A 24612-nucleotide genomic window follows, 5' to 3' on the forward strand; every position below is an offset into this window, starting at 1 on the left:
TTACAGTTAACATCCATTCCTACAAGGACAGATGAAGCTTGAGGGGGTTTTTTTCTTTCTTTTTTTTTTTTTTTTATTAGAAATTGAAATCACCGAGAACCTTTCCTCATCTTTTACGTTTGTACAGGAATTCTTGCCACAGAGAGATGGGTAATCAGAAGTGAATGCATCTCCCCAATTAGGGCAGTTTCTCCTTCTCTCAAGAGGTGGTTGATCAGATCAGATTGGACCCCCTGGCTGAAGAGCAGTGCTTTCTTCTCAGTAATAGAATGGGGTGAGAAGCACTTTTGACTCCTGAAGACCCTTCCAATAGCCATGGAGATGAACTTAAGAAACACAACCATCATTACAAAATCAGGCTAAAAGCAGCAGTACTTCCTAAAGTCCTCAGAATACCAACTTGCCAGTTTCTCTTAGTAAATATTCCAAATTGTATTGCAGCCACTCCCCACTTTCAAATAAAATCGTTCTCCTGAAGTTGCTCTTGGACATTGGGTGCTGGCTTCATTGTTGACCTGCTCCCGGTTGTTCTAGGTGGATTGGTTTGTAGCTACTACTACTTATTTCTGACATGTTACCAGGTCTATGGGGTGCTGTATAGATAACATATAAGTGAGAGATAGTCCCTGCTACTTCACAGAGCTTACTAGCTGAGGCAAACGTACATAACAAAGAAGAGTATGCCTGTGTTTTGATAGTTTAATCGCATTGAACTGATGTGGATACATTCAGGATATAAGCACTGTATTAGTATTACAAGAATGTATTATGGAGAAGTGGTCAAGATGGAAAATGTAAGCTCATCACCCTGCTAGACCAGTCCAGACCTATGGGTTATGTTCCCCCTACTAGCAGTTGGAGGCAGAGACTTGAAGATTCTGATGACTACAGGTGGTGCACTCAGAAACATTCCAGTATTTCTCTGCCTCCAGTAGATGTTACAGATGGACTGGTGCAGCAGTTTCTCTTTTGTTTTTGTTTTTCTTTCTCAGCCTGTAAGCCAGCCTCACCTAGCCTTGGTCTACAGCTCTTGGCTCTGCAGGTGAACTGTCCCTCCCAGGATCTGAGTCACAGCCAGACAACTAGTCAAGGTAGAGGACTCTTGTTAGTTCCTCCTCATTGGCCCAGAACCTCAACCTACAAGCCTTCACTCCATATGCTGGGCTGCAAGGCCTCTGGAGACAAACATAAAGGGGCCCAGAATAAAGTGCCCCCTGCTCACCCCCCCCCCCCCCCCCCCAAAAAAAAAAAAAAAAAACAGGGCTCTGAAAACAAATAAAAGCTAGTGCTTTTTCTTCCCTAACAAGAGAATATAGTTTTAACATTTTAAAAAGATGGGAGCTGGGGGCAGAATGTCAGGCTGAGACACTGCAGTTTTGCCTTGCTCAAGCAGATGGTAAGCCTCTTGTAGTTGGACTCAGGGCAGCTGGGGGAGAGCTGTGTATCTGCAGTTACACAGGTGTGACACTGCCCAGAGCATCTGTCATGCTAGCCAGCACTGTGGGACCGGTAGGTCCAGTTCCTTTTGCACTATGTGTGACAGGGATGGCATCATGTCATACATGGATGCTGCAGGGAGCACCCCACAGGCAGGGGTACACACTTCGGAAAGTTCATTCCTGCTGTAGCTGAATTAATTGAATGATAGTCAATTTGCATCTGGACTGCCGTTTACACACACATGGTCTGAGGCGAATTACTTTCCTCTAGTATGAGGGTTGGCTGCGGAGCCTCCCCTCTGCTGGGTTTAGGATTACAGGGAGCCTGTCGGGCCTGTTTTGGACCCCAGTTTTTAACCTTTATGACTCACTGTCTTAGGCACATGAAAATCCTAGTGCGTGCTCCATCATTTATCACAAATTAAATCACGAGGATTCTTAGCCAAACTGCTCATTGAGCCGTCAGTGGCAACTCATTTCACATGAGCCAACATCTCATGATTTGCCTTTACTCCTCATCAGCTCAAAACTAATTATGGTTTGCTTTTATAAATTCAATTCATTTAAATATCTTATTAAAATTCACTCATTATTATAGGAGAAATGGTTAACTTAAATTAGTTTTTCACTTGATTCAAATAGCCATATGCAACGTGCAAATTTAAAGCACTTATCTGATGACAGCGGACCAACCGATATGGGCCATGTTTCGTTACTGCATCAGGGAAGGTCCTGAAAACTCAAACACCCACTATCAGTGTTTTTACCACCTCATAATGCTCCCAAAAAAAGTTTGAGCTGCGCAGTACTGCCTGGGGCAAGGACCATTAGGCCAGCATCTGGGTGGGGGGGGGGGGGGGGGGAGTGAGGCTTGCTGTAGAGTGTGTGCACAGACATAGCTTGTGATGTCATCTGTATGACCTGGAGCAACAAGGTTGAGCCATGCTGCGGCATGCGACCAAAGGGGTACAAACTAAGGGGCACATCACACCCCTTAGGAGCCCCTTTGGAGATAGGTCCTGTTGGGTTTCTTTGTCAACTATGCATTCATTTTTCCTTATATTTCCTTAGCTAAGTGTAAAGGAAACCTGAAGACTCATTCTGTCTCTACACCAGTCATGAAGGGATTTATGAATAAACATCCTGTTCCAGAATTGAGTTCTGGTGTTAAATTGAAAGCTTCCACCTCATTTCCTGAGGGAGTGTCTTTGAGCGCTGTGAACCTTACTCCATTTCCTCCTTTTATGAGATCAGAGTTGAGGGTGCCAAGAAAGAAGATCGACCAGCTGTTTCATCTAATTTGTCGTCTATACTGTTGACCCAGTTGGTGTTTTTTCTATCTCATCTGAGGGCTGTTCTATAATGTCAACTCCTGTTTGAGAAGTAGAACTGAAGGTCTGCTATGCGAACTAAGCTGGTCATGCTCCTTTTGAGATGAAGTGGTGTCTAACTTTGCTGAGCATTCTGAGACTATGGAGTCTTTTAATAAGCAACTTTCTACCTTGGAAGCTCAGATTTCTTTCCAATCAGTTGAGACTTTAGCCATCAAGAACAGTCTCGATTTATATCAAATTTGAGGCATTAGAAAATCTTTTTAGGAAGAATAATTTGCAGTTACTGAATTTTCCTTGATCACTGCTTTCTCCAGATATATTATTTGGGAAATATTTCAAAGATGTTTTGCATATTCCTCAATCTGCACAAATTATTTTGTCTAAACTTGATTATGTTTTGACTCAGACCTCAGTTTAGAATCTGGTTGAGGGGAAATGGATGTGTTAGTACCTATGGGGAAAGGGAATTAAAATTCAACCACCTTTCTTGAAGCTTCTTCGGATAGTGTTTCATCTAGAGCTACCCTGCTGGTCTCTCTCTTCTGAGGCTGATAAAATATTGGTTTTGAAATATTACCTTAAAAAATCAAGACTCTCTTTTCTGTGGGCAGAAGATCCTAATTTTTCCTGACATTTCCTATAGTGTATGAGTGCATTGGAAACAATTTCTGGCATTAAAATCTAGGTTGCTTGCTTTGGGGCTACTTTTTGTTTTGCATTTTCACTGTGTTTGAGTTCCTGTGAGTATCTTGAGAAATTTATACATAAGGAGACTTCTTATTCATCTGCTTAATGGCAATTTGGGGAGCATATTAGGAATCAGAATGCATTTCGGGTATTGTTAATTTGATATTATTCTTTTTTTTGCCTTATATCCTGCGAGTACTTTTGTCCTCATGATGTGGACTATAAGTGGTGAATGATTATTTTTCTTGCTTTATTTTATTCCTTTTTATGATTAGGTATTTCCTATGATGTTAAAGAAGGACTTGTGTAATTATTAAAAAGAAAAAAAGGTGGGGACTACCAGGAGTGCAATGATCTCCTTGGAGTTAAGACAGCTATGTACATGGACAGAGTTGCATCTGCTGGCACACTCGGCAACCCATTTAGCTGGGAGGGAAGTGCCTTTAGTGTGGCAGTCTTGGAAAGTGTTGCATCTTCTTCCCACCCGGTAGGATAAAAGCTCTGGTACATCCCATAGGACTGGACTGGACTAGCAGGATGATAAGGAAGGTGAAAAAGTGTTAATGACCTTTCATTGAGTGCTGCTCAATAAGTCCAGGACCCGCACCAGAAGACTGAAAGTTTTGCTAGGTTCCTGAGTCCTAGGTATGCCACTTGTCTGAACTGTCCCTGCAAAGGTAGCCCTATGGAGTTTCTGATCCAGATTCAGTTTGGTTCTCTTATTGTTCCTGTTAATTATTTGGTTACTCTCGAGTGGCTTTAGCATTGACATACTGGAATGTTCCTAGCGGCACCACTTATTACAATGATGATGTCATTGGAATCTTCAAGTCTCTGCCTCCGTCCTCTAGTAGGGGGACATAACCCATAGGTCTGGAATGGTCTCACAGCAATCAAGGAAAGGAAATTAACAGGTAAGAAAATGTTTCGACTCTTTGGTCTGGATTTGAAAATGGCCAAAGAGGAAGCATTACACCCTGATTCTGGAAGTGTGTTCCACACAAACTGTGCAGCAAAGTGAAACAGCAGAGTCAAGACTTAGTAGTGGAGAAGAATGTAGATAAAACTGACTTGCCAAATGGACAAAGTTCACAAGGGAGAAAAAAAATATAGGAGTTGCAGAATGAGTTCATTTGTAGCTGAGCAATAGAAGCTTGAACTATATCTCAAATCTGCTGCAGAGCCAAAATGACGACTCAAGAAGAAGGCTTATGTGGTCACAGTGATACTGAAGGAAGATAAGTCATGCAATAGCATCATGAAAAGATTATAGTAGAAAAAGAAAGTTCTCTGCAAGACCTGCAAAGAGTAGGTTGCAGTAGTCTAAGCAGGAGGTGATGAGAACATGGATGAATGTTTTGGCAACATACTCAGAAAGAAAGAGATGACACATTTTTTAGCAGTGTGTTTTGGATGTACATAGAGGAGAGGGAGGTGTTAAAGATCACTCTGAGGTTATGAGCTGAGATCATTTAGAAGAATGAAAGGTATCCACCAAGACAAAAGAAGAGGGGAAGTGGGTTTGGAGGGAAAAGATAAGGGGTTCCATCTTAGCTATGTTAAGTTTAAAGTGACAAACACCCAGGTGGAGATGTCAGACAAGCAGGCTCAGATTTGGGACTGGATTCTTGGTGTAGGGAGATAGATATGGTTAGCATAAATAGTACTGAAGGACGAGAGAACCAAGGGAGCAAGTACAGAGAGAACAGAAAATAGGGCCTAAGAGCAGCAGAGAATAGACATGAGCTAGAAACTTCCCTCCTAACTGAAAATGTACTCAGAATTTCTATAGTTTTTACAAATTATTTTTCTTTAATGATAGTTTTCTATTCTTTTAAATTACATATATTCACTATCAGGCACATTTGGGTAGAGTTTGCACCTGCTGGTCCTCTCGGCAGACTGTTTAGTGTATTTACTTCAGAAGTTTTTTTTTAATCATCTTAATGGGTTTTCTTTATAGGACATTCTAGATATACCTAATAGATATAGTATTATAATCTGCCTAGAACTTTTAAGATACTGGCAGGAAATAATTATCCTTCCTGAAATTGTGCATGTTACGTTCCGTTCCGTTACGGTCACAAGTTTTGAGATTTCTGTAAGATGTTTCAGATAAATTATTTTGCTCTGTTGCCTGCACCCAGGTTTAGAAACATCAGGAATTGTTTCATGCAGACTTAGGCTGACTGGTGCATGTTAACTATTACATCACTTGCATTAACTAAATAGCTTGGCAGAATTTAAAAAGGGTTTGGACGGTTTCCTAAAGGACAAGTCCATAGACGGCTACTAAATGGACTTGGAAAAAATCCACAGTTTCGGGAATATCATGTATAGAATTACGTTTGGGAAGCTGCCAGGTGACCTTGGCCTGGATTGGCCGCTGTCGGGGACAGGATGCTGGGCTTGATGGGCCCTTGGTCTTTTCCCAGTATGGCATTACTTATGTACTTAGTACCTGTGTGTGTGTGTGTGTGTGTGTGTGTGTGTGTGTGTGTGTGTGTGTGTGTGTGTGTGTGTGTGTGTGTGTGCGTGTGTGTGTAATGTTAAGTTGTGACCTTTTAAAATATGGCAGTTTCTATGGAATGTTTCTGGCTGTACCACTTAATACACTGATGATGTAACTGGAATCTTCAAGTCTCTGCCTCCATCCCCTAGTAAAGGAACATAGGTCTGGACTGGTCTAGCATAAATCAAGGAAAGGGAATTAACAGGTAAGAAACACATTCAACGTTTTGGTCTGGATTTGAAAATGGCCCATGTGTCGTGGTAAAATGTAACGGGTGTTGCAGAGGGAGTTCTGCTGCTTATTAAGCTTTCATTTGAGACATTGCAGATCACCTTGGGGGGTTGCACAGCCATAGAAGCTAATTTTTCAAAATGCTCAGTGGTGCTAAACTCAATAGACAACCTCTCCCTGGACAGTTTTCTCAATATTGGGGTGGGGTGGCTCAAGCACCCACAGAGCTGGCTACTAGGCGCATAGCTGGTTCCTTTTGAAGTTTGAGAGCATAGACATTGTAGTAGTTTTTTTTTAAGTGGTTACTTCCGTGATAGAAATAGAGTTCCCATATTTTAGAAGACCTGGGGGGGGGGAGAGTACAGAACCCCCTGAGATCAGCAGAAGCCTATAACACAGCCTGCAAACAGGCCAGATCTCTGCTGCCCTAATCTATGTTAAAGAGGAATCCCACATGGTTTTATAACCATGGACACAGCCTAGAATGGGTGGCAGAGCTGGTGGTTGGGAGGCGGGGCTAGTGCTGGGCAGACATCTACGGTCTGTGCTGGGGCTGGTGGTGGGAGGCAGGGATAGTACTGGGCAGACTTATACGGTCTGTGCCAGAGCTGGTGGTGGGAGGTGGGACTAGTGCTGGGCAGACATATACGGTCTGTGCTGGGGCTGGTAGTTGGGAGGCAGGGATAGTGCTGGGCAGACTTATACGGTCTGTGCCAGAGCCGGTGGTGGGAGGCAGGGATAGTGCTGGGCAGACTTATAGGGTCTGTGCCAGAGCTGGTGGTGGGAGGCGGGGTTGATGGTTGGGAGGCGGGGATAGGGCTGGCCAGACTTATACGGTCTGTGCACTGAAGAGGACAGTACAAATAAAAAAGTAGCGCATATGAATTTATCTTCTTGGGCAGACTGGATGGACCGTGCAGGTCTTTTTCTGCCGTCAGCTACTATGTTACTATGTAACACAATGACCTAAGAGTACGAAGGTTGAGACCAAGTATGTTTTGTAGCAAACGTCATTGGGTGTCACGTTAGTGGCCCATGATCTAAGGCAGATCAGAGATGGTCCCCCTGTAGCAAACAGACAAGGTTTCAAAAACCTTCTGCACTTCTGCAGGTGTGAATTAGAACAGAATCGAGTTCTAAAAACCAATGATCAAGATTTTGTTTTAAAGGCAGCCAATGGTCAGCTAAAGAGACCAGATCACTGGGAGGACTGTGGTCCTGGGAAGGTAAAAGTTGGCAACTGCTTCATTTTAGAACTGATGTAGGGTTCCCCTCCCTCTTCATTGTAACTATGAAATAAACTGCTTGGTTGCCTGGGGAGGTAACAAGAGGGGAATGGAGAACATGCAAAAGTCACTGTTCACAGCCAGCATTTCAGCTAAAATACATGCCAGCCCTGCTTTGGGGACATGCCAAAAAAAAAAAAGGGAACAACACTTTTGCAGTTGAAAGGGGAACTGTAAGGACGAAGGGACCCTCCCTGTACCCAGCCCCTTTGGTCAATCCCCTTGTCATGTCTGCATATTAACTAAATATTTCTTAATTGCTGCCTTGGAGTCGTTTAATAGATGGAACTTCAGCAGCTTCAGATTTGAGATTAAAATTCCTTCATGTCGAAAGCAGCAGCAGTAGGTTCATGGAGGCTGTTTTCAAACCTAGGTTTTGAATAGCAGCGACTCTGCATTAATTTAACCACTAAGCTAATAAGTAGGTTTCGTTTTGTTATGCTAAGCTTTATTGCTTTTCTTTTGATCCGAATGCTGTTGTTGAGGGAAGCAGCAGACAAGGCAGCCTTTGATGAGGGAATTAGCGCTCTATTCTTCCCCTATTATTCATAGCACAGTGGAATATGTAAGTACCTGAGGGTGTCAAAGGAGAGCAGGGCTCTATTGCAAAGTGTTCGCCTTGTTTCTCTCAATAGCTGACTATGAGATGATAAACCGCTTAATACACTGCACTAATTGGATGAGAGCAGAACGAGCTGGGAATTAAGGCGAGCACTAGCAGGCCCCCATTCACTTGAACAGCACCAAAGGAGGTAGAAGCAGACTCGAGGTTTTGTGCGGAGATAAAATGAACCTGTTAGTGGATTCAAGTAATACATTAATTATTGCACAGTATAAATACCACTACTGGTTTTATAGCAGGGAGGTAAACTTCTTTTCAGAAGGTTATAGGATTGCTTGGCAGTAGTGTGTAGACCCTAATAAGGGACCAGAGTAATAACCCCCTGGGTTAACAAAATAGCTCCTTGTGCAGGAATGAGCAGGGCTTTTACCGAGGTTTCAGGAGCGCTTCTTAATTAGAAAGCTTTTTCCGTGAGGTGAGAATGTGTAACTAAAGTCACGGCCTTAATAAGGGCCTGGGAGCCTTTTCAAATCCGTTGAAACAGAATTCTCTTTCTGGTGGGGTTCGGGCAAAAAAAATCCATTTAGGTAAAAAAAAAAAAAAAACACAACTCTTTTGAACGTCAATATTTCATGCATTTAAGTTTGGTGTTAAGGTGAGGGAAGAAATCGTGTCAGATCTAGGAAATAGTAAAATGGATCTATTTGGGGGCTCGTTTTCAAAGCACTTCGGCTTACAAAGTTCTATAGGTTTGTACGTCTAATTGCTTTGAAAATACGCCTCTTTGTGTCACTTACTCCAAGCAGTAGTTGGGACCGTTGTAATCCTACGTCTCCAGAGCAGTGAAATTAACTCTGAAACTGCACCGTTCAGCTTCGAAAGCTAATCAAGAAATGTATTAAGTTATGTCCAACAAAAAAAAGGTATCATCTTATTTTTTTTCCATGTTTTATTTTGTTTGATTTCTATTGATAACCAGCAGTGCTAAAAACTGAGCACTATGGAGGGTTGGGGGGGAGGGGTTTGGGATCCTGTGTCCACCACCTGCTGTCCCTAATACAACCCACTTCCACTTTCCAAACCCCATAGAATAATATGAAAAAAAAAATCAGTGCCCCTGAGCTACGTTAAGAAATTCACCTTTTTGGTTACTGTATGAGGTCGCCTTTTCAATTATGAAGATTAAACCAATCGTTAATTCTTGCGTGTCTTTAAGGAACTCTAATTCGTGTACCCCAAGTGTGGTGTGTGTGTGTGTGTGTATATATATATATAGAAAGGCTGAATTATTTTACCTTCGTATCAAAAAGTATACATTGGCAAGATGAGGGTTTCTCCTTTTTCTTCTTAATGTGCAGAATCGCACAACCTAAGCAGAAATACAGCTTTATTGTATAATTTCCACATTTTTTTTATACCACCACGAAATGCAATTCAGCCCTTTGTGGATGTATTTCTCCTGAAAACCAAAAATGATCCTGAAAGGCAGCTGGGGGAGGTGTATTTAGGGCATATTTACTGTGTGGCCCATCTTCCAAGACAGCCGGATCTGTCTTCAGCCTGTAACTTCTCTCAAGTCTTGCACTAGCCTCAAGGCTACCATCCCGTCTTGGGAAGATTAAGTGGCCTCTGAATGGGAGAACAGCTGGCTGGATCCCTGCTTATAGCACTTGTACTGGGTTCAAGGTTTTCCTAGCCAGTGGACGGGAGACGGAGGGGGGGGGGGGGCAGGGTCCTTCTGCATTCTAGGAAACGTTCCCAGGTATTAGGGCCAAATTGAGTTGCCATTCATTAATAATGGTCACAATAAGATTAAATCATTCTGGAAAGTCTCATAAAATCCCCTAAGTACGCTCCAGTGGCTCTTTCAAAACCCCATCATTCAGCACTTGGGGAGGTTTGGAAGGAGGGGGAAAATTGGTTTCTTTGCTTTAATGCTTCTTTGAAAAGACACTGCGAGTCTGTCATGCGTGACATGTCAAATGTTTAATATGGACTTGCTGGAAGTCAGGGGAGGGGGTTCTGATATTTATGGGGAATATTAAGTGTAGAATTAGCTCTATCCAGCTGGAGAAAAGTTGAAAGAATGGGAGGCCTTGAATCTGACTCGTCTGCGGCGTTACAACCCCCCCCCCCCCCCCCCCCCCCCCCCCCCAGGATTAAGAGTTTGTAAACCAAGGCGAAAAGCTTTAGATTAGCCAGTAATAAATGTAATCCTTGGAGGTAATTTCACGCAGTTTGCTTCTGCTCCATGGAAGGGTCAAATGAGGAAAAAATGGCTAAAAAAAAAAAAGACGAGTTCATTAAACTGGAGAATTATACTGTTACTGCTGCAGGATCCGACTGGCAGCTAAGGAAAATTGATAGAGAAAGAGGGACAGAACAGCTTTCTCTAAAGTTAGCCCAAAAATAAATGTTTAGGGAACAGGGTGGCCAAAGGTGTAATCAGTACTTTTCGCTTGAATTTAGATTCAGGAGAGGGAAAAGTTGGGCAGGACGCTGCCCCTCCTTCCTCCAAAAAAAGCTGGACTGGGTGAACCACCCGAATTGCTGATGGGATGTGGCGGGCACCCTCGGCTGATCTAACGGGGTGTCGGGTGTCTGCTCTCCAAAAGTGTAAGGTTTCGTCTAACTTTTTGCATCCAAAATATTGCTGTCCTGCTTGAGCTCCGTCTAAGCAACCTAAACCGTGTCCTTAGAGTTCAAAGACAAACCTGCTGTCTCTACTAGTTTTCATGATTAGTGTCTAGAAACGTACTTCTGTGCAAAGGAGCCAACTCTTGAACATGCAACATCGGTTATACACCTCACCTGTATAAGGTGAAGAAATGGGAGCAGCACCCAGAGAGCTAACACCTACCCCTGAGCGCCTGGAGTTATTAAAAGCAAAAGGTCCTAGAGCAAGATAAGTCGGGATTTAACTTAATGGTCAAAACAAGAATTAAACAGGTTAGACAGGACATATTGCGAGCTGGAAAGGATGCAGCCAACGAGGTTTCATCCTTTTCCAGAACAGTAACTTTATCCCAATAAGAAAAAATAAAAACCCCAGAGGTAGGCAGGGCTCAGCCCTGGTCAGAAAAAGGCAGCAGGGACCAGCTGACGACAACAGAGGCATCAACAGCCTTTGTTCGTCCTCAGACAACCTAGATCACGTCACGCTTAGTTTTGCCCTGTGCTATAATTACTGTAAATTGAAACCAATTAACTACCTCCCCCTCTGTTCCTTAATATAACCAGCTATACATATATATAGACAGCTTTTTTACAAGTTGGTTTGGAATAGTTAATCAACCCAATTGCATTTGTAAGAAACACACTCGAATTAACCTTTTCGGAGTCCGAACTAATAAAGAGCCGCGTTGTCCAAGCTTCTGATCAGAAAACACCACAAACTGGGCATTTTAGACCAACAAATTAAAACACGTGTTGGGAGTTTTAATTGTGTACAAACCGAGTAGCACCTTTCAAAATGCAGCTGTTTGGAGCTGAGTGGGTGAAGACAACCATTGAGGTCATTGCTTTTTGGGGGTTTAGCAACCCCAATAATTTTTCAAGGTTGGCTCCTATGGCTGGAGGTGGATATCAGGACGAAGAGATTTGGCTAAAACGTCCTGCATTGTTTTTTTAATGCAGGTTTATTAATTGAGCCCACTATATTATTTTTCACTGATATTCTTTGTTACAAATTTTTGTTTATTGACAATATTCCAAGGGACTGGCAGGAGTTGGTATATTTTCTCCATAACACTTTTAGGTACACTGTAACTTGCTAAACAGTGGTTTTCGTCTGTGCTGGTTGTGACTGTGGCACATGTGATAATTGATTTATTACACGTACTTTCTTAAACATATATCTGTGTTTTGCTTTCTTTCTTTTTCTGAGTGGGGTACTTTTTCCCAGCCGGTAAGCAGGAGACGTGATGACAGCAACACTATGACACAGAGTTAAGGGCCCCAGGGCTTTTTTTTTTTTTTTAAGGTTTCAGAAACCTCTACAGTTAATAAGTTAAATAAAGCATTTGTACATCACGAGCTACAACACAGTAAGAAATGCTACAGATTGACAAACGTTTACAACACTCCAGTGAGTGCATTTTCTTTTTTATAACATTTCAAATATACAAACCTCTGTTCTTATGTAACAACATGGTATGTACAGAATAACGCATCACAGTTTAGTGACTTAAAACAGTCCATATTCTAGAAGTTAATTCCCTTTGGTTTGATATAAAAACCTTGGTTGGTGCAGATCAAGAATTAAAATAAAAAAAAAAAAAAGTCCCTCTTTCCTTTAAGTGCCCAGGTTAATTTACAGTCCTTCCTTCACTGTACCCTCTGCCTCAATTATTTCCAGAACTTGTGAGGGAGGAGGTCGGTTTCAGCAGCCCCCCCTCCCCCCTTCCGACTCTCCCGTCCCACAACACCTTGGAAAATAACCGTGTGCACGTTTAAAAATAGAGCTTTTTTTACAGGTTAGGCTATAATTTGGAAAGGAGCAGCCGAGGAGCTAAGGCAGGTGCCCCTAGCAAACCTCTTTGCCAGCGCTGCCCCCGGGCATGATGTTCAGCTGGGTGAGCTGAGCCGCGTGTTCTTTGGCTTTCAGTCTCAGAGCGGCGATGCTGGAAGCTCGTCTGTCCGCTGCGGCCGTGGCCGGGTCGGCCAAGGCGGCCGCCTGTACCGCGCCCTCCACGGCAGGGCTGGGCTGCCGCAGGAGGGCAGCGGCGGCGGCTGCGGTAGAAGCGCCGGTCAGGGGAGCCATGGTGGAGAAGAGCCTGCAAGGAGAGCAGAGAGGCCGGTCAGAGCCCTGCTCCTAACTAGCTTAGACCTGGTCTGGCTGAGCCAGGCTTGCCTAGTCTTCGGCTCTAGTACCGCTGACTCTGTACGATTTTTACAACGTGGATCTCTTATTATTTTGTAATTATCTATTGCATTTGTACCCCACACATTGCTATTAACGCTAAAGGCATCTCTCGACTATATTTGTAGATGACAACCCCTCCACAGTACTAAAGAATAGATTGGCGGTTTACGCATTTAGACTTAAGCACAGAAATTTCAAAATTAAATTAAAAACAAGACGACCCCCCCCAGGCTATCTTTCCAAATACCCCAATTCCTACACAGACTACAAGAACAGTTTTAACTGTCCCCCCCCCCTCCCCCAATGGTGGAGTGAACTTTATTTCAAGTTTCTTTTACCCCATTCCTTCCTTAAGAGCACTGCTGCCCTCGCTCAGCGGCACAGAATGATTTAGAGGGCTAAATGACAGTTTTCGTTTTCAACGCCTCCCCCCCCCCCCCCCGGCTCTCTTTCGTCTCTCTGAATCCTGCATCTGCCCCCCCCCCCCCCACCACACACACACACACACACACACTAGCACTTATAGCTGTGATCATTTGCATTATTCACTGTTGGCAACTAGGTTTGATACTGGTGTCTGTTAAAAATGTTTTAAAACTGTGCAGTATTAGACCTCTGCCTCTTAAGTCCAGGCTCTGTTAGGGTTTAAACAAAACACACACATTTTTTTTACACCATTTCTATCTAAATGCTCCAGTAAGGATTTGTTATTGGGCCTCAAAGCCTCTCTGCTTTTTTAACTTTTCTTAACATTTTCAACAGCTTTAAAAGGACAAAAGCACCGAACAGGTACAATGCTGAAAATGTCATCTTTGCAACTTGACTGCATCAGACAGCACCGAATTTTCAATTTCTCTTTCACGCTTATTTTAATCTTATAGCGCATTATCCAGGCTGCTGTTAGCAAGCTTTTACATTTCTCGTTTCAATTTGTTGTCAGGAAAAAAAAAACCCAGCAAAAAGATTGCACTAATGTTACAAAAGAGATAAACTGTGAAATCATCGTTCTTAGCAGGGGGGTTGACAGCAGTGTAACATCACTTGTTCCATTAGGTGAACTGACTCACTCACTACAATGTGATATATGAGCTGGTTAATTTTATTGGAACAAAATTTTACGGTGGGGTTTTTCTTATCAGCTCCAGGAGATGATTTTTGTTAAGTGGTTTCTCAGTTGGATAAATCTATTCTTGCTTTGTTCTCTTTAAAAAGTTGACGGATGGAGGACCAGTTTTATTTTCACTGCCCTTTCTAATGCAACGTTTCTTTCCATGCCTAATTCCCTGTATTTTATTTCGTGACTTGGCTTTGCGTTTCCATTAGGTTGTCTGCTGTTGAGTTACCTTGTACAGGCCATGGAGGCCAGGTCGGGCTACGGAGTTCCCCCTCCCCAGGGTCACCACACCCCCAGTACAAACTTGGACATGGTCGTTTCAAGATCTTTAACTGGGATCCCTACTCAGGAATTCCTTCCTCCTTCATTTCCCCCCTATTAAAGTCCTAGCTAAACTCGGTCTCTATCCCCAAACTTGCTGCTTTCCTAAGGAATCACCCCGTTTGTTTTCTGGCTTTTTAGAGCACGGTCTAACGCTTTCTCCTACTACATCGCTTTGGAAAATGAACAAAGGGAAACCTTGTTACCTGCCAAATGCAGGGCTGATAAAGGCCGGATGCCGGAATACAGCTGCTCCCAGGAAAGTGCTCAGTCCTAGCGGGGTGCCACTGGGTTGCAAAGCTGCAGAGCCGTGAGGAGGAGGTAGACTGGGAAAGGCAGCAGCAGCGGCGGCAGCAGCAGCGGCCGCAGTCCAGGCTGAGTCCAGGGCAGGGTGATGAGGAGGGAAAGGGCTGGCATCCAGGTATGGACTGAGCGGATGGGTCGCCGACAGGGGGCCCGGGAAAGGCAAGCCTGGAGGGTGGCTCTGAGCTCCAGCCTTCTCGCGCTTCCTCCACTTGGCTCTGCGGTTCTGGAACCAGACCTGAAAGCCAAAACACACGAGTTGATGAAGTGCAAACTGGGGACCCTGGGCTGAGCTAGGACAGGCTACTGGGGACACCTTGCAGTCCAGTTCTAGTTGCAACACACAACAGAAAGGCGGTACCTCCCAATCTAACACACACTTCCTAGAAGTTTCAGCTTCCCGAGTAGAAAGAGCAATGCGTTAGCTAAAGTCCAGGAAAATCCCGTAATCAGGGGGTTGGAATAAGCGCTGGCTGGGAGATTCCGGGGCAGCCTATAGATATTAAAGGGTCGGAAGCGCTGAGGGAAATGTCAAATCTTGCATAGGATCTCAGAGGAAACAAGGACATTTTAATGCTTGCAACCTGTTCACCGGGGTGGCAAAGAGTTTCAGCACTGATGGCAGAGCTGCTGACAATGGGGGGGGGGGGGGGGGTTAACTTTCTCAACAGCTCCTGGGGGAAAAAGTACAGCGCAAGCAGGGACCTCATTTGTTCACCTCTGTATCAACCGAGAGATGGTTATCCAGGAGCAACAGAATGACACAGGTGGGACCTGCTTAGTCCCAGTGAAAATCGAATGACATGTCGCTTAGGTTCTGGGGGGTTTGATTTTTTTTTGTTATTTTGTTCTGTTTCCTCCAATGACACAACAAAACAAAACATGAATATGTATTTATAGAAAATAAAAGCGGGTTTAATTAACAACGAATCACATTTTGATAAATATTAATTACGTCACCACGGTGCACCCCTCGAGCAAAAAAAAAAAGGCCATTTTTATTTAAAAGAACTGGTGTAATTATTTGTACCCGTAGGATGGGAACTGCTTCTAGGGTCTAAGAAAAGGTAAAATCATACTCAGTCCATTGCTTGTAATGAAAGCAGCAGGTTGAAAATGGAAGAGGTCTTGCAGTGGGCAACTTTCTCTCTGTCCTGCATTTGCAGAGGTAAATCAAACATTACCCAACAGCTGTTATAGAAACCTCTAACCCATAGCATTGATTTTTCCCCCTCTTACATTGAGAGGTCTGTTTGCACAAAATCCTAGTAATGGTGCAAAAAAAAAAAAAGAGCAGGCAAAATCAGCCAATATTATTCAAAATAAAAACAGAAGAGGCGTTTTCACAGTTACCTTGTTTAGAGAAAATACATTCAAATTTTATATCCCAATACGGGCAACATTCTTTTTTTTGTTGTTTTTTTTTACCACGACTATGTAAAATCTTTAAAGCATATTTCCGCGGGTGATGCAACATTTAAAACATGAACGGTTTAAAAGAAAAAGCTATTTATCCAATACAACTCAGACTTGATTTGGGTTTTTTTTTTTTTGCAGTAATTTGGTTTCCAACAATTTAATAGGTATGTAACCAAAAATCAGAGCGGATCAATTATTTTCAGGGATTCTTGTAAGTACAAATCAGAAAAACTACAGACTTCTAAATTGCAAAAAAAAAAAAACAAAAAAACGGGGGAAAAACCCCCCGAAAAAAAAGACGACTTTTACTATAGCCGAGAAATTTCTAGTTCAGTATTATAATGGCCTTTTCCCCCACCAGCTCTGCTCCTGAGTCTTTAAGGATCTTATTTCTTTTAATCATTTTTTTTTAAGCATCTGTGAAAACCTCTCTCGAACATTAACAGCAAATACCCGAACTACAGAACCGTATTACTAACGCGCACAAAACGAGGTCCCCCCTCCCTTCCCGCCGCTAAAGTGTGTGTGTGTGTTGGGGGGGGGGCGGAGGGGGGCTTACAATTCATATTCACTTAATTACATTTTCTGCAGAGAATAGAAGACGGGGGGGGGGGGGTTATTTTCCTTTTTTTTCGAACTTATTTAACTTTCCCACGACTTTCTCCTCAGACCTAAAAAAAAGCGGATTCGCTGTCACATCTCTGTTTGACAATGGGGAAATGTGTCAACAGAGAGGAGGGGAGAAATCTCATCATTAGCCCGTCTAATGCAAGAAGCTGTTCTGTATTAAATGAGCCATATGGAATTTATTATGCTTTTATCTTTGTAACTGTAAAGTGATTTGCTCAGCTTCAGACCCGGGAGACATCTGTTTTCTGTTGGCAGTCAGGACAGTCCAATGTTTATCGTCTCTTTGGTTATGAGCCTTCGCTTAGCAAATGCAACTCCAGTAGGGACTGCAAACACCTTTAATAGCATTGCAGGCACTCACTGGGCTATTCCATCAATGCTGGCTTATTGCTATCAAAAATGGGAAATCAAATAGCATTAGCGGGACACAGGACAAATCAAACAGCATTTCGCCTCCAAATCGCTCTGTTTGCTCTGGTCCTAAGTGTGCTTTTATGACTCAATCACAGCCCAAATCTCTACACTTTGCTAACAAGCAGACTGATACTGGTTCTGGATTGTTTGGAGGAAAAGGAGCCGCAGACAGTTGCTGCTTTTGCTCTGCCCGGGCCCTCCCCCCACCCCCAGACCAAGCAAGCGTCGCCCCCCCCACCCTGCCCGGGACTCACCTGCACTCGGGCCTCGGTAAGATCCAACCGCATGGCAAGTTCCTCCCTGCAGGGGAGACAGACAGGAAAATCAGTGGCAGGTTCCGGTGGGCCATACACAATCACACACTTCAGGCCCAGCTCCAAGTATGTGAGAGTAAATGCGTGTAAAAAGCCTGCAATGCCCGGACATAAACTTTCTGGACCGTGCACGGACTGGGGTTCCCTCAGTTGCATGGCTGCGTTTTAAACATTAAAAAAAATACGTGTAAAAAGCGTGCAATGCCCTGACATAAACTTTCTGGACCGTGCACGGACTGGGGTTCCCTCAGTTGCATGGCTGCGTTTTAAACATTGAAAAAAAAAAAACGTGTAAAAAGCGTGCAATGCCCGGACATAAACTTTCTGGACCGTGCACGGACTGGGGTTCCCTCAGTTGCATCGCTGCGTTAAAACGCCTTTACACTTTCTAGTTAAAACACAAAACAAATAAAACCAGAACAACTAAACACTGCCTGCTCCACACACCACAGCGGAAGTCAATTTAGCTAAAACGCTACCCTCCGCCGCCTCGCTCTTGCAACAATTAAGGGAAATCTACAGCCATTAACATGTCATAAAATCGCTCGGAATCTGTTAACCTAAAAATATGAGCAGCCTAAGTGCATAATTGCTTCTCACTTGGATAAAATGAAAGGCGTCAGCAGCCGAGAACAATATTTGGAGCTGAGGCGCTCAGTCAGCACCAACTTTCTCCGGCCAGGCAAAGCAGACGACAAGCGCATTTGCCCTGTGGCTCTGGCCCGGGAGTTCCTGGCTTTCCAATGCACAGACAAAATTCGGGGCTTCGTTTCCTAAAAGCAGACGGAAAACGAACAAACACTCGTTCCCCTGCATCTCTCTCTCTCTCTCTCTCTCTCTCTGCAATGCTACAACTTTCCCCGTCTACTGCCAGGCCCAAGTTGGCTCTTTCTGTTTCTCTGGGTTTTTGCTCTTGTAAAATCCTTTCTCAACACTATTCAGTAAAGAAAAAAAATGCTTAAAACGTTTAGATAAACCCAGGCAACAGAAAAATTGTCTCTCTCTCGCTTACTGGGCTGGATCTGAAAGTGGTGCCCGTGTGTTTGGATTTAGCTCTGGCCTGTTATATTCAGGAATTGGAATTTAAGAATGAAACTCCAACCCTGACAGAAGGATTTGGGGGTTGGGGCTGCTTTCTGCCCCTGTCCCTGGGCCTTTAGCTGTGGCCTGATCCTGCCTCTGAACCAGAAGAGCCCCCTCCCCAATAAAGATTTCACACCTTCACTTTGGACAAAACTTCCTAAGTGTTTGTAAGCTCCAGAGATGTCCCTGTCCCCCCAACCAGTGCAACTCCTAAATAAATAGCATTAATCTGGAGTTTCTCAAGAAAGAAATGTCCCTAAATGAAACAGGTTTGGACTTGACAATTTAGCCTCTAGGGTGGGATTTTAAATTGCACTTGGGAAACTGTATTAATTGATATCTAGGCAGCCTCTGGGGAGGGGGGGAGGGGACACTGCAGAGTGTAAATTTCCCTTTGGCACTGACCTCAGCAGTCCTGTGCCAGTTAATCCCCCCACCCCAGCTAAAAGTAAAGAGCTCTACTCAGCCCATCCCCCGCTTCCAAATCTGCACTAATGAAAAGTTAGCCTTCTCCTTACTGCCAACAAGCTCTGAGGCCAGATGACCACCAGGCACAGTCTACATAGCCACTGGAGAGGCACATTACCATGTCCTGCAAGGGAAAAACTCTCTCTGGGCCCCAACAGCTGATGTAGGGTGTTAAATCCTGCCACATTTGGGGGGGGGGGGACTTAAAAAAGTTAAAGAAACCCTTTTTGCTTACAAATTAAAAGTGGGAAGAGCAAACCCCCCACCCTTTTCCAGAAACCTGAGCACAGTTAATACATGGGGAGGGGTGCTCTCCCCCCCTCTGGGTAGTGAGCATTGGGGGTTCGTTCTAGCCCTCCCTCTCCTTCCCACTGCAGGTGACTTGGTGGTCTTTGCTCCCCTGGAGTTTATTGGGGGCTGTGTCCCCTCCTACCTGGTGAAGACGTCGGGGTAGTGAGTCTTCTGAAAGGCTCTCTCTAGCTCCTCCAGCTGGTAGCTGGTGAAGGTGGTACGGTAGCGACGCTGCTTCCTCTTCAGCATGCCCTCCTCCGAGTCACTGCCCGCCGACAGGCACACGCTGTCCTCGCTGTCCTTGGGGTCCCCGTCGGAGGCATGAAGCAGTAGCTCCTCCTTGGGGGAGAGCTGAGGACCATCCCCGGGCCCCGGCTGGGGCTGCTGGGGCTGTACAGGGCCCCCATCGCAGACTTCCTCCTCCTCTTCCTCCTCCTCTCCCTCCTCCTCCTCGTCCCCTTCGTCGTCTTCCTCCTCTTCGTCCTCGTCCGGCTCCTCTGGATCTGTCCCGCCGGCCTCAGGCGCCCCCCTTCGTTCGGCCAGCCCGGCGCAGGGCTCCGCGTGCTCCTCTCGCCTGCAGGTGGCACTGTGTTCGCGATACGACTTGCTACGGCTGATGCTGACCTGCGGCGCTTGGCTGATCTTCAGCCCCGGCCCGTCCCAGCTCGGGTCACCGGCCGAGCCCAGCAGCAGCAGCCGCTGCTCCCGCGGAGCCCCCGCCGGGCCTGGAGGCAGCGCCAGCGAGCGGCCGCCCCCCAACCCACCGTACAGCCGCCGCAGCTTCGGGGGCAAATGCAGTTCTGCGTCCAAGGAGCCTCCACCCTTGGGGGAACCTGGAGGGGACAGAGAAGGACAGTTAGTGCAGGAAGTGCAAACATCTGGAAATAGTGCACAGGGTCACTAGTTTCAACTTTGTAGGTAATGCACGAGCAGAGCTATAGACTGCCAGATATAGGGACGTGCAATACAGTCAATACGGTGCACAAGTGCCCAGTCCAATATACACCATAGCAGGAATATTAACAGATACAAGAGCCATGAATCAATATTCCTCTACCTATAAATGACCTGATATATATATGAAATGAAGCTGTGGAACGAGGTGCCCCCCCTTCCCCCCCCCCAGTTCGTCTTCCACCACAGATACTGAAGCCACTCTTCCCAAGTGACAAGCAAAATGCGCCCGTCTGTCTTTCGCTTCCCAAACTTACAGCCCTCAATTCTCTTTCACGTATTATTGTCAGCATGAAATATTCTAGGTTATAGCATAAAATAGACGGTTTAACAGCATTTTCAAATTGTTAGAAAACTTTCCCATTTTGCTCTGTATTTCCGAAGCTGCAAACTGCCAATTCGGTATAATTTTTGCTTTAGTTGTTTTTTTTTGTTTGTTTGTAAAAGTGGAAGCTGAGACGGCTGCAGTTCGGAAGGAAATGCGCGTCTTTCTCCCCCCCTCAATCCCCTTACCTGCGCGCGGCTTGTCGGGCTCGCTCCGGGCGGGCAGGGGGGGCAGCAGGCGCAGTTTGCACGGGCTCCTCCGGCCCAGGATGCTGTCGATGCAGTAGGAAGACAGTAAAGTTGGCGATTTACTTTTGCAGTCGGGCCTGTCGCCCGCTTCGTCGGAGTACTGGGCGCTCATGCTGCCGCCGGATCGGTGCCCGGGTCCCCGCTCCGGATCCGGACAGCACGAACAAGTGCACTGAGCAGCCGGCGCTGCGCTCTTCTGCCCCTCTCCGCCACGTGCTGCACCGGGCGCGCTGATTGGCTGAGCCCGGCGGCCCGGCTGGGCGAGCACGGGCAAAGCCCGGAGCGGATCGGCCGGTCCGGACCTGGAGCCGTCCCTCCCCCCTCTCCCCCCACCCTTCCGAGCTCTTTCAGAAATGTGCTGCGCGTCGCTTTGCAAACTTTCCTCTCCATTTCCAGCTCAGTTTCTCAGATAATGGACTTCCCCGAATTCTGTTCATTTTTAATGAGCAAAATGGGGGGTAGAAATCCCTGGAATTGAACAACAAGACGGTTAGTAATTTCAGTCAGTATGTGTTGTACAAACAAAAAAGCCAAAGCAACACACATGCATCGGGGTGGGGTGCGGAGAATTGTTACATTTTCTTATGTTTGTAAACATGATTTCCTTTGCACGTTTCGTTGTGCGCGTCTAAAGTTATAACATTGAAAATCGTGTTTATTTGACACAGTCTGAAGTGTCGGCGCACCGGGAAAGCTGGAGCATCTGCATTTCTGTATTTACTGCCGGTGAATAATGAAGAACTTGCTGAGGGGGGGGGGGGGGGGGGGGCAATGTTTCAATTTACATTGTTGATGCTTTTAAGGAAGAAAATGTGTCAATCTGGACAGAAGATCGTTTCATTGTTATAGTTGTGCAAAGTTGCCCAGCAGAGAGAAATCAGTTTTCCATAGACCTCAAAGTAAGCGGTATTTTCAATTAGCTGAAAAGCTTTCTTGTGACTGGGTGGGGGCTTTTTTTTTTTTTTTTTCAGTCCAAGATCAGAAGGGTGAATGTAGTGAACTAGAAAAGAGAAAGCTGAAACATGTATTCCAGAAAGAGCTCAATCGGAAATTGTTCAGTGGATAACTGTTCCTCTGTTTACATTTTCAAAGATTATTGTGAGAACACATTAATTGCAATTTCAACAATAGCAAAAAAGTATCCTTATGTCAATATAGTTCGAATTTTTAAACTACATAGTATCCAAATACAATACCTGGCATCTCAATCCAAAGAAAAAAAATCCATGTCTGCTTTTAAGCCTTGTCCTCCCCCTCCCCCAACTCAGTATGTCAAATAAAAACAGCATTTACAAAGGAGAACTTGAATCTTTTACCGTCAGTATTTAAAAATACAAGGATTCATAATTAGGGTTGGTTTTTTTTTTAACTGTAATACACATCTGGATAATTGTTTCAAATGCTAATATGTGATAGGCAGCTTGGGGAAGATTGATTTCACACAGATCGGAGAAGTGTTAAACCCTGCATGAAGTGTGGGGCTGGGAAGCTTCTGCTCGCCACTGTCTCCCTCCCCCCACTTTGCCTTTTCTATTTCTGATCGGATCTTATTAATTTTTTTTTTTTTTTAAAGAAATTTCCAAACATTGAACGCAAACGAAAATGTTTCGGAGATGGAAAGAAGATGCAGTTACATAGCTGAGCCTTTCACATTATCTCTCATTTGTAGTGAAATATGAGTCAGACATATTTTATCATTATTATTATTATTATTATTTTAATCTGTACTCTTTTTCTTTCTCGCTATCTTTGCAGCTCTCTGTGAAATGCTTCGGTTGGTAGAAATTTGTTCTGGGTTTCTGCTCTCCGGCTGAGCTGAACACAAGTCTGAACTCCTTCAGGCTAGGCAAGGAGCGGAGTTTAAGAAACAAATCTGTGCCTTGACCCTGTCAGTTCGCTTGTCTTATACATGTTTTTTTTTTTTAATTTTGTATGTTTGTTTTTTTATTTATTTATTTATATTTTGAACGCGAACATGTCTTAAACTCTGGCCATGTTATTATAGGGTACCATTAATTTAAATATTAACCCGTTTCTTCCAGGCACAGTCGGCATTTTGCCTTTGTCGGTTCATCGTACAATGAGCCTGAGAAATATAATTTGAAAGGAAAGGAAAGGCTCCTAAAACCCGCAAGAAAAATACCATCATTTCACCTGATTTGCAAACCATCAGCCTTGAAATCATCTTTGCCTCAAAACTGAATCTCCCCAAACTGAACAACTACAAATGTCCCTTTTTCTCTGTTTGTCCCAGATCTCAAAGTTCCCCAGTGGGAAGTGACGGGGAGAACTGGGACAGTCTGTACTTTAATATACAGCCTTCTTCTGCGGTCACCTCGGACATTTCTCACTATTTCCAAAAAGCTTAAGAAAGCAATCTTTGCATTGAGCTTCCAGAAGAAAAGTTATTATGCACGTGCTAAAATGTAGATTATCTACCATTTTTCAAAACTTAAGTTAAAAAAAACATACTCTGCATTTCCTTGAGATTTTCTATTTATTTACTTAATTATCTAGTATGCATCCCCTCTAGAAATCGGTTCCAGAGAGGGTTACAAAAAAAAAAAAAAAAGGATTCGTAACACACACACATCAGATTATTACTCTTCAGAAATAGATTGATTAACCATGAACATTTTGTTGGAGAACTATTCCCGTATAAAAATTGTTTCTACTTTATCCAGAAACACAGAGGTTCTCATGGAGTCCACAGTTTCTCCAGCAAAATCGTAAATTCCGAAGCGTGTTTCTAAGTTGAGAGTTTGTACCCAAAATTATACAGACAATACTTTTCCCCTCCCTGTCGATTCGTTTATCTTACACGTTATAAAGCTATTTCTAATTATTTTTTTTCTGTCTACAGATCTTTATTTGTATCTTTATGAAATGTAATTATGTTTTCAGTGTCATGAAAAAGTAGATGGATCTACAGTATATTTCATCTCAAATAGCTAGAAAGTAATTGCGTTGTGGATAACGAAAGGTGTGTTATGATTCGGTCGGGGATCCCTGCACTAAAAATCTCCCCCACCCCATTTAAACAATCAGATTTGCGTGGAGCAGCCACACTGAGGGCAGGGTGTTTTGATTACACACAGAGATTCACTAGCAATCCTTTGCCGACTCCTTCTCTCGTTTTTAAACTATTCGCAACCTGCTAATTTAACACGGGAGCGCGTTATTTCGGAGTTAGGAGCGAGCAAGAGAGAGAGCAAACAAGATTTCGAGGATGCAGGAGAATTCGAGCAATTAGACCTAGCTATAGTTGTGGAAGGGAAGCTTGCTGAGATCAGCCAAACAAAAAAAAAAAAAAGTGAGATCTCGTCTGGAGAACGAGCTGCTGGATTGACAGCGGAAGGCAGGAGGGCACGAGTTGAAATCTCGGCTTCTTTTAACACCAGCCAGCCGAGCTTTAACCTCTTCCGACGCTACGTTTTAATGCAGTCGCGCATCGCTCGGTCGCTCTCAGGTGCAACAACGCATCACAGCGCAGTCGTGGGGGAAAAGGGCACAGACGAGAGAGCCCAGAAGTTGGGACACTTATTCGGTTCTGGGGCCTCGAGGCGTAGCCCTAACTCTTTCCATCACTATATTTCGGGGACATTACTTAGCAAGTTTTTTTTTTGTTCCATTTAGAGATAAAACCACATTTCTCAGCTGCCTCAAGTATCATATAGGTGGAGCTGATAGGAAGGGGGGGGGGGGTGTGAGCTCCCTATATCAAACAGCAGTAAATTTAGAACAAGGGCTACGAGTATATTACAGGAGCTATATACAAAATAAAAACAACTGTAATGAAAAAAAAAAAAATTT

General features: G+C 44.3%; 1 protein-coding gene across 2 annotated transcripts in view; it reads right to left on the reverse strand.

Moving 5' to 3' along the window:
* The window catches only part of ARX (aristaless related homeobox), a 33232-nt gene extending 12291 nt beyond the window's left edge, over positions 1-20941 (reverse strand). Inside the window, exons 1-5 of one of the 2 annotated variants that reach the window (XM_030202371.1) lie at positions 20740-20941; positions 19415-20105; positions 17371-17416; positions 14557-14891; positions 12014-12826 (exon numbers count right to left, since the gene is read on the reverse strand). In XM_030202371.1, coding sequence (XP_030058231.1) covers positions 12577-12826; positions 14557-14891; positions 17371-17416; positions 19415-20105; positions 20740-20911 — 1494 coding nt within the window. In that variant the 5' untranslated portion in view covers positions 20912-20941 and the 3' untranslated portion in view covers positions 12014-12576. Of the gene's footprint in view, positions 1-12013; positions 12827-14556; positions 14892-17370; positions 17417-19414; positions 20106-20739 lie in introns of those variants that run through there. The other variant, XM_030202372.1, reaches the window with a different exon arrangement.
* Positions 20942-24612: the final 3671 nt, after the last annotated feature.

The sequence above is a fragment of the Microcaecilia unicolor genome, chromosome 4 (assembly GCF_901765095.1).
Source record: "Microcaecilia unicolor chromosome 4, aMicUni1.1, whole genome shotgun sequence".
Lineage (NCBI taxonomy): Eukaryota > Metazoa > Chordata > Amphibia > Gymnophiona > Siphonopidae > Microcaecilia > Microcaecilia unicolor.